Raw genomic sequence first — 9972 nt, 5'->3', positions numbered from 1 at the left:
GGGCCTCTCACTGTTGTGGCCTCTCCCGTTGCGGAGCACAGGCTCCGGACGCGCAGGCTCAGCGGCCATGGCTCACGGGCCCAGCCGCTCCGAGGCATGTGGGATGCTCCCGGACCGGGGCGCGAACCCGGTTCCCCTGCATTGGCAGGCGGACGCGCAACCACGGCGCCACCAGGGAAGCCCCCCCCAATTTTTTAAAGGGGGAAATCTATATAACACCTATTCCCTGAAGAGTTTTTCCCTTAAGATACACATATCTTGCTCATAATACGCCAGGCTTCAGCAACCAGTCACCATGATGGCTTGGTAAGAAATGGTATCGAGACATAAATGACTACTGGAACTAAAAGAAAGTACAGTTAAAGCAGGCGTCAGACATCTTTGTCAGCTCTTTCCAAGCCTTCAGAGTTGCTGATCAAGTGTGAAATGCACTCTGCCGCTTTGTGGGAGACTGAACCATTACAGCATACTTCCTGTTGGTGTTTATTGAAAGGGATCTTCTTATAGGCCACAGTAGCTTTTGCTCTATCTATCTAATCTATCTTATCACACTTCTCCTTCCAAGCCGAGTTTAACAATACTGTAGTACCTAAAGTGGGGAATATACAAAATAAGGGACAGAATAATTTTAGAGGTAGTTTCTCCCTCAAATACTTAAGCAATCAAACTATAAGCCACGTCTTTTTGGTCCATAGCATTCCCCTCTTCTCCCCCCCACCCCCCCCTCACTGCCCCTCTCCTTCACCCAGTCCCCGCTGTTGTTTTGGCAAATGGACATTTTAAGGCAGGTGCTGCATGTATGAAGTTCTCACTGCATGAGGAAATAGAGAAATACACTGTGGAGGGAAACGCAAGGATTGTTTAATACTGCAGGAGTGAACTGGCTGGCTCAGCTCCTTATGTATGGGATGGGTGCTCACCCAGCAAAGCTGACGCATGGCCAGCACAGCGACCATGCTTCATGGGAGTTTAGAAGCACCTTCTGTAGAGGAAGAAAGGCCCATGTTCCTTGTACTCAAAGCGGTGGACCCACAGTGGTTGGAAGCCCTGAAGCGATGCTAGGAGGCAGCCACCCGTCCACACTGCAGTGTCTCTTTCGGGCAACACGTTTACCTGGGGGGTGTCATTACGACACATGCTTCTCAGCTCCTTCTACAGATGGTTAGAGAAACCGCTGAGCATAGTGCTCCCCCCACAGAGTAGGATATACCCCATGAGGTCTCATTTGAGGGCGATGTCACACTTGTTAAGTCAGGACACTGTCTGGGTGTGGAGGCCCAGCCGCATGGACTTGATCAGAGAAGGCTTGAAGAACATCTCTGAGCAGGGGAACCTTTCCTGGCACAGGTATATCTCCTGCCCATCCAGCAGGGTGTACTGGATTGCATGCTCAGTAGCTGGGACTTTCTTCTCTTCAGTGGGGTCCAGGGCCACAAAGCAGAATTTCTTCTTGATGTCCTCTACAATGCCCAGCTGGTCCTCAGTGAAGTGTTTCCACGAATTGTTCATCAGGCCCATCAGGTAGGTTGTCAGGTCAGAACCCGCATAGTCCAGCCGTCAGGTGATGCTGGGCAAAGGATAGCCCTCATAGATGGGAACTACATAGGACACACCGTGGCCGACCTCCACAACCAGGCCGGAGGTCCTTCCGTAGGAGTACATGGACAGGCGGGACTGGTAGGCGATATGAATTGCGGGACTTTTGAAGGTCTCAAACAACATTTCAGCATACTTCTCTCTATTTGTGTGTGGGCTCAGGGGTGGGTCTGAAACCAAGGTGGCGTGCTCCTCCGGGGCAATCTTCATCTCTTGATGGAAAAGATATTCCCAGATATGCTGCACTGTATCCTAGTCCATGATGATGCCATGTCGCAGAGGATTAATTAGCTTGAGACAAACCTCTGGGTTAATAAGCTCGTGCCACACGAATGTCTCCTTGTGATTGTCCCCGGTTTTGGCCGTCTCCATGTAGGATTTGCCCACTGTGGATGAGATCGTGTGGGTGGGCTTTGGCAGCCCGGCAAAGCCACATTTACAGTAGCCCATGCTAAGGTCCACGACCATTGCTTTGGTCAGCTCTAGCTTGGGCTTCTTATTGACCACAGGTGATTTCGTAGATTCTTCTGGCTCTGAAAGGTTACGGTGAACCCACACTGCCCGCTTCGCTGGGCCGTCCTTTAATGAGGCAGTCTGGAGGACCTGTGTCTGCAGGGAGGCCTGTTCACCCATTGCCTGAGAAGGCCCATCCCCTATGATTGCCGCCTGTGGATCCCACACGCTCTCAAGAGCCATTTTGCTCTCAGAAAGTTCCTCAATCCCACTGGCCTCAAGGTCTGAAAGGCTTAAATCAGAGGGCAACTTGAGAATTTCCCCAGTGATGACACCACTGATTATGACATAATCCAGTGTCCCAGGGCTTTCTAGATACTGGGAACCTTTGTCCTGTGTTAGGGTAGATTTGAAATAGTGTTTTTGAAGTGACTTACTTTTTACTAAATTTTTTACTAAATTTTGTAATAAACCTGGTTTATCCAATCAATTAATATTTATTGAGTGCTTGCTATGTGCAAGGCAGGAAGCAGTGAAAAAAAAAAGACAAAAATCTCTGCCCTTGTAGAGTTTACATTCTAGTAAGTGGGGGTTGGAGAGAGGCAGACAATAACCAAAATAAATATATGTTAGAATATGTTAATGGCAAAAGAGAAAAGCAAAGCAGGGAAGGCTGGGGAGAGGGTGGCTGTGTTAATGTGCCATGTATTTTTCTCCCTGAGACACTGACACTTGAGTGAGGACCTGAAGGAAGTGAGGGAGAGTGCCACGTGTATATCGGGGGGCAGCAGGTGCAGACGACTGTGGGTTAGAGCAGGGTCTACAAACTCAGGCCTGCAGCCTGTTTTTTTTTAATAACGTTTTATTGGATGACAGCCACGTTCATTCGTCTACATGTTGTCTATGTCTGCTTTTGTGCTACAACCTCAGAGTTGAGTCATTGCAATAAGTACTGTATGGGCTACAAAGCTGAAAATGAGTATCGACTATCTGACCCTTTGCAGAAAAAGTTTGCCGATTCCCAAGTTAGAGGATTCCAAGAAGACCAGTGTGGCTGCAGTGGAGAGAGCAAGGAAAAGTAGAGATGGAAGAAGGGGTGGGGGAGGGAGAGCAGCTCACGTTAGGCCTCATAGGCCATTGCTAGGACTTTGGCTCTAACTCTGTGTGAAGTCAGAAAGCACTAGAGAATTTTGAGCAGAGAGTTGACACCATCTGATTTAGATTTTAGCAGGACCAATGGCTGCTATGGTGACCGTGCCAAGCACTTCTGTCCCACCTGTTTAGGGCAACCTGCAGAAGAATTATTTTTGGACACATATTTGCACACATACTCCTCCTTCATCCAGGTCATTGGGTTGACAATGAAATTAGACCCTACAGTCCCACTGATGAGAACACTGAGGCTCTTGGGTACATAGCTCACCCAAGGATATCCAGCCAGCAGTGCCAAGTTCTGCTGACTGTAACTTTTTCCCAGGGGTGTCCCTTGATGGGACCCAACATGTGCCTCTGAGGCTGCTTGGCCACTGTATCACATGCCGTCTCTGAAGTTGGGCCTGTTGGTGCTGACACCTGCTGCTCTCAAGGCGCCCAGGATCCAGCACCGTGCTCTTAATAAGGAGGCAGTCACTACAATGGTGGGCTTTCTCCTTTAAGGAAGTTACTGGGGATGCTCTTTACTCCTTTTGGGGTATGAAAGAAGAAAAGGACCAAGTCCAGTTTCATGAGCCTTTTGACTATGTGATAGGGGCAGCTTCTTGGTTCAATGGGTAGAGGAGGAGATGGTATTGAACTTTGAAAGAAGAATAGGAAAGTACTTTTCTCTATGCCTGGCTGCCTGAGAAATAGCTTACTTACCTCTGCTTTTCAGGGGTTTGCATGGCCAACTTGGATTGTCTGGCTTTATTTCAAGAGAACTTGTATGACAACCAAAGGTGTATTTAGTTTAGAATCATCCATTTTCCTTCTCCTCAACCCACCTCTTGATTTCTGAGAAATAAGCAGCTGCTTAGTACATTTTTACTGCCCTGGAGTCCTGTAAGAGCCTCTATTAGTTTCCTTTTGAGGCTGTGACAAATTACCACAAATTTAATGGCTTAAAACACAAATTTATTATCCTGCAATTCTGGAGGTTAGAAGCCCACAGTCAGTCTTAGTGGGCTAAAATCAAGGTCTCAGCAGGCCCTCATTCCTTCTGGAGGCTCTAAGCGATAATCCTTTTCCAGCTCCTAGATGCTGCCTACCTTCTTTGGCTTGTGGCCCCTTCCTTCATCTTCAAAGACCTCTCAGACTTCTGCTTCCCTTGTCATATCTCCTTATCTGAACTTGACCCTCCTGTCTCCTTCTTCTTAAGATACTTTTGATTACTTTGGGCCCACCTGGATAATCGAGGGTTGTTAATCTCCCTATTGCAAACTTCTTAGCTCACATCTGCAAAGTCCCTTTTACCATGAAATGTAACATATTCACAGGTTCCAGGGATTCAGATGTGGACATCTTTGGGGGACCATTATTCACCCTCTGTCACTCGACCTGTGCATCCCACTTCACTAAGACACTCAGAGCCTGACATGCTCTGTTTCACAGGCTCCTCCCCCACTGCCCATGCTTGCTGTCCTTAGTGCTTTCTGTCATCATAGGTGGGAGAGGTGCTGTGCTAGCTTAAGACCAATTGCTCCATCTGTAAGTCTGTAAGGTCCATGGGCACAGGGACTCTCAGTGTCCATCCCCACATCCTTCAGGCTAAAGCCAATGGTCACATTTCACTCCCTTTACTTCACCTCTCAGGATTATGCATACTTGGATGCTGTCTCCTGATGGAAACCCTTTTCCCCTTAGCTTTCATGTCACCCTTTGTGACCCTTCTCTCTGGGTCAGCACACAGTGGTATCAATGACGGAAAGATATAGAGACTGTTGGCACACTGCACCCAAAACCTCCACTGCCTGGCACACGCAACCCTGCACACTTGTCACCAGCCATCTAAGGCATATGTGGGCTCCTGGGGTCTCTGGTGAGGTCCCTCTAGGTAGAGACACTCTATGTTGCTCATACTTTCTTGGGCCGTATTTTCTCATGGGATAACACCTACTTTTGCTCCTCTGGCCCAAGATCAAAAGAACCATGAGATGATCCTTCTAGAAAGCAACGCTGAGGCTCTCCCCTATCGTGGAGAAAGAAAACATGAAAAAATTAGACCAAGAAACACAGTTCTCCCTGAGGTGTATCCTTGCTCCTAGCTTTGTTTTTTGGGACACCACCCACCCTTGACCTTTGGAGGAAAGGTGAACCAGGCCCTGGAGTTTTAGCAGCTATGGAGGGAAGAAAGAGAATCTAGTAAGGAAAAGGCCAAAGTACAATGTTTCTTTTCATGAATGCAGATTCCTAGATCCCACCCCCACCTTACTGAATCTGAATATTTCAAGCCTAGGACTGTTGAGACCTAGAAATCCAACTCTTCAATATGTTGACCTTTGGGAATCTCTGAGTCAAGCTCCCAGCAAAGAAAATAATTCCTTGTCAGACAGACAGTGAGCCTCATTCCCCAAACTCAGCCCTCAGTGTGATAACCCCAATACTAAGACTAACCAATTCCCTTGAGGTGGAAGGGAAAGGAGCTCTCTTCAGAAGGTGGAGATACTCTGTTGAGGACTAAATCTAGATCATTTCTCTTTCCTGAGCTCCATAATCCACAGCCTAGTGGCCTCCGGACATCTCTAAGTCAGCATGCCCCAAATGGAACTCGTTGCCTTCCCTTGTATAACCGCTCTTGCCCCTGTATCCTCTGTCTATATACGAGGAGCCCTACCATCCACCTAGATGCTCAAGCCTGAAACCTGGAGGCAGTGGATAGGGATCAAGCTGATGAGGGGATATAGCACTATCAAAATCAGATTCGACTAACATTTTGAGTAGTTTGCCCAAGCTCATACAGATTATAATAATGAAGCTAGATTTGAACTCGGGTCTTCTGAGTCCAGTTCCTTACTCATCTTTCTATTCTGTACTGTCTTTCCATAAGGAGTGGAAGAAGAGGAGGCTTATGGGGTCCATGAGCATTGCCTTTAAATAGCCTAAGTGTTGTCACATGGAAGAATTAGCTTGCCTTGCACAACCTCAAAAGTAGACCCAAGACCAATTAATGGCTTCTTCAGAGAGGTACAGATGTCAATCCAATGTGAGAAAAAGTTTGTCCCTCACAGCTGTCCGTGCCAGATCAAGTGTTTCATCCTCAGGTTCTGTGATTTTGAGACACCACCAATGGAACTTGGTGGTGCTCATAACTGTAATCCTTATAAAGTTGTTGCCCACATAATCCAGTTCCCTAGTGCCATGTTCCAAGAAACAATTCAGCAAACAGAAATTCCCACGAGTTCTTTATTAATGTTCTTATATGTTCCACAGCAGTATTTCTTATGTCTTAAAAATCCCTCTTTTCTTTCCTATCCATGTCACCTAATCCTTCAACTACTTCTGCCCCTATTAATTTTCCCAGAAAACTTCCTTAGCCCCAGTTGTTTCTCTTCCCCTCTTCCTCCTGTTTCTTTACCAAAGCCCTAATCTGTCTTTCTTTTAGAGCGGTGACAGTTTGGCACAGAGGACCCTATGGGAACCTAATGGATTTGTTTGTTCTGGATGACAGACCATCTTTGCTTGGGCAGAGGAAAGGGATTCATCCTTCCCTCTTCCTCACTCCCCACATCTAATCACCTAATGTAAACGCAATGCTAGAGGCTAGAGATGTCACAGGAGCCTATGTGAAAGGGTCTCAAATGCTAGACTAAAAGCTTGGATTGAATTGAGGACAGTTGAGAACCAACAAATTAGATTAGATTCTACCTTCTGAATTTCTTTAGAACCTGTCCCTTCCTTTTTCTCCACACTATCACAGACCTAGCTTAGGCCACCTTCAAGCCTTACAAGAATTTCTTCAACATCCTCCTTTTAGATCTCACAGTCTTGTCCCTCCATATTACAGCTAAACATGAATCTTTCTAAGATTTTGTCCTGGAAACCAAATCTGACCACTCCCCTGCTTAAAGGCTTCATTGGCTCCCCAGCTGTCGTCAGTTTAATCCAAGGCCTTACCTCTAGCATTTGAGGTCCTCCCTAGTTGCTCCCATGACTGCCTTATCCTGATCTATTTTTCCAAACACCTTAACTACTGGAAGCTCTCCACCATGCCTCCCTCTGAGTGTTTGCTCAGGCTGTGCTCTCTGCTCCGGATGACTTTCCCTCCTCTTAGCTACCTGACAAATATCCACCTATCTTGCAGTACTCTATGTAGGCAGCACCTCTCTGGAGAACCTTCTGGCTCCCTCCTTCCTTTGTGCACCTCTGTTCTCCCAATAGACATCCACCTGCAAACTCCTCTGCATCCATTCATCTTCTTCCCAAGTAGACTGGGAAGTGCTTGTGGCCAGGTTTCTATCATCAGGGCCTACACACTCTTTAAGGTGACCTGGTACATTGATTTGGAGGAACTTGGGTTAAAGTACAAACAAACACTCCAAGAGCTGTTTGCTCTTGGGCAAGTCATTTGCATTCTGAGCCTTGATTTCCTTAGCTCTGCCTACCTCCCAAGATTCTGTGAAGTGTCATGTGAGGTGCCTGCTACAGTGTTTGGCTTACTGTAGGGGCTCAAATATTTATCACCCTCTTGGCCAAGAAGCTGAGGAGGAAGAGGTGTTCAGCTAGTGAACGGGGGATTAGGAGTGAGGATATAAGGAGAGGGAGCAGAAACCTCTGAGACCCAAGTGTGGTTGGATTTCTAAAACTGTGCTGGCCACCTGCTCTGTCTGGGAGCAAAGTCAAGTTAGGCCGATGGAGGTGCGGGTGATAGATCAAGGGCCTGCCAAGGCCAAGTCCTCCCTGGGCTGTCAGAATGGACAAGCCTGTGGTGACATCACAATCCTGAGGGGTTGCCAAGGCACTGCTGGAGGTGGACCCTCTTATATCTCCCCACGGAGCTCTAGGATGTGGATGTGAGAAAAGTGAGCAAGGAAGGCAAATGGCAACAAGGCACAGCCCTAGCCCCAAGACCATGGGCACGGCTCAGGGAGACCCTGGAGAGGCAGGCATGCTGCCAGGTCCTGAGGCTGGCATCCGGGACACAAGTTCATCCACTCAGCTGAAGATGAAGCCCAAGAAGGTGCGTAAGATCAAGGCACTCATCATTGACCTGGGCTCCCAGTACTGTAAGTGTGGCTATGTGGACGAGCCGAGCCCGACCTACTTCATCTCCTCCACTGTGGGCAAGTTCTGCTCTGAGGCGGCTGACGCCTGTGACACCCACAAGGAGACCTACATGGGCCACGAGTTACTCAACATGCAGGCATCTCTGAAGCTGATTTATGTGCTAAAATACGGCATCGTGGTGGACTGGGACTGCGTCCAGAACATCTGGGAGTACATCTTCCACACGGCCATGAAGATCCTCCCCGAGGAGCATGCCGTGCTGGTCTCCGACCCCCTGCTCAGCCCCACTAGCAACCGTGAGAAGTACGCAGAGCTCATGTTCGAGACCTTTGGCATCCCTGCATTCACGTGACCTCCCAGTCATTGCTGTCCATCTACTCCTATGGCAAGACCTCTGGGCTGGTGGTGGAGAGTGGGCACGGTGTCTCACATGTGGTGCCCATCTCCGAGGGCGACGTGCTGCCGGGCCTGGCAAGTCGTGCCGACTATGCCAGCAGCGACCTCACCAACTACCTGCTGCAGCTGCTCAAAGAGGCCGGCCACAAGTTCACGGACGACCACCTGCACATCATCGAGCACATCAAGAAGTGCTGCTACTCAGCACTCAAGCCAGCGGAGGAGCTTGGCCTGTGCCTGGAGGATCTGCATGTGGACTATGAGATCCCCGACGACGGCAAGCTCATCACCATCGGCCAGGAGCGCTTTCCGTGCCCCGAGATGCTCTTCAAGCCCACCTTGGTGGGCAGCAACCAGCCTGGTCTCCCCAAGCTCACGGCCCCTTGCCTGAACAGCTGCCAGGAGGCGGGCTTCAAGGAGGAGATGGCAGCCAACCTGCTGCTGTGTGGCAGCTGCACCATGCTGGATGGTTTCCCAGAGCGCTTCCAGAGGGAGCTGAGTCTCCACTGCCCCGGGGACAGCCCCACAGTGGCTGCTGCTCCCGAGAGGAAGACCTCCGTGTGGACCGGCGGCTCCATCCTGGCCTCCCTGTAGGCCATCCAGCAGCTTTGGGTCGGCAAGGAAGAGTTTGAGGAGCGGGGCAGGGCAGCTATCTACAGCAAGGGCTGAGCAGTGGTGTCCCTACAGTCCAGGCCTGTGTGCAGGCAGCCACAGGCCACTCTATACACATTTACAGAATTTCACATAAAATTTTAAGATGCAATGGCTCTTGTCTGGTCTGGATTTCTTGCTCTAGTGTGATAGCAGAAGGCGGTGGGGAGTTGGGTTTAGGCATATCAGCACCTTCTGCTCTGCTGGGTGGGGAGCAGCAGTGGGGTGGGGGAGGCTCACTGGGCCCTTCCCCTCTGCCCTCCCCATGAGGGCAACATCATCATAGAGCCCAGAATGTGGCTTCCTGTTCTATTAGCTCTTCAGGGTTCAAAATCCAATCCAACAGACACTCATACTGCTTGCTCACCCATGGACCAAGGGGGAAACAAAGGCTCAGATTAAGGGACTAGCTTGGGTCACATAGTTAAGTGGTGGGTGGGAGACTCACAGCTAGGTGTCTGATTTCCGTCACCTGTTTCTGCCCCTGATGGTCACCTGCCCCCAGCTTTATCACTGCTTGACTGCCTCACTAACCAACCCTCACTGCCTGCCCCCTTCAAAGGAACAGTCCATGGGTGTCTCCTGAGTGGGAGGGGCCATTTCTACCCATTGGTGGCCCTCTTCCTTTAGACACCTGCCAAAGTTGCAGCTATTTTTAGAGTCACAAATAACCATTGA

General features: G+C 49.2%; 1 protein-coding gene and 1 pseudogene across 1 annotated transcript; one reads left to right on the top strand and one right to left on the bottom strand.

Moving 5' to 3' along the window:
• Window positions 1–969: 969 nt before the first annotated feature.
• LOC102991652 (actin-like protein 7A) lies at window positions 970–2292 on the bottom strand (annotated as a pseudogene).
• A 5767-nt stretch (window positions 2293–8059) lies between these two features.
• On the top strand, window positions 8060–9312 carry LOC102991913 (actin-like protein 7B). The gene is given in 2 exon segments (XM_024117676.1): window positions 8060–8588; window positions 8591–9312. Coding segments are annotated over 2 exon segments (1251 nt in total).
• Window positions 9313–9972: the final 660 nt, after the last annotated feature.

The sequence above is a fragment of the Physeter macrocephalus genome, chromosome 21 (assembly GCF_002837175.3).
Source record: "Physeter macrocephalus isolate SW-GA chromosome 21, ASM283717v5, whole genome shotgun sequence".
NCBI lineage: Eukaryota > Metazoa > Chordata > Mammalia > Artiodactyla > Physeteridae > Physeter > Physeter macrocephalus.
The sequence above is the reverse complement of the archived record's forward strand: the minus strand, read 5'-3'. Positions and strand labels throughout refer to the sequence as shown.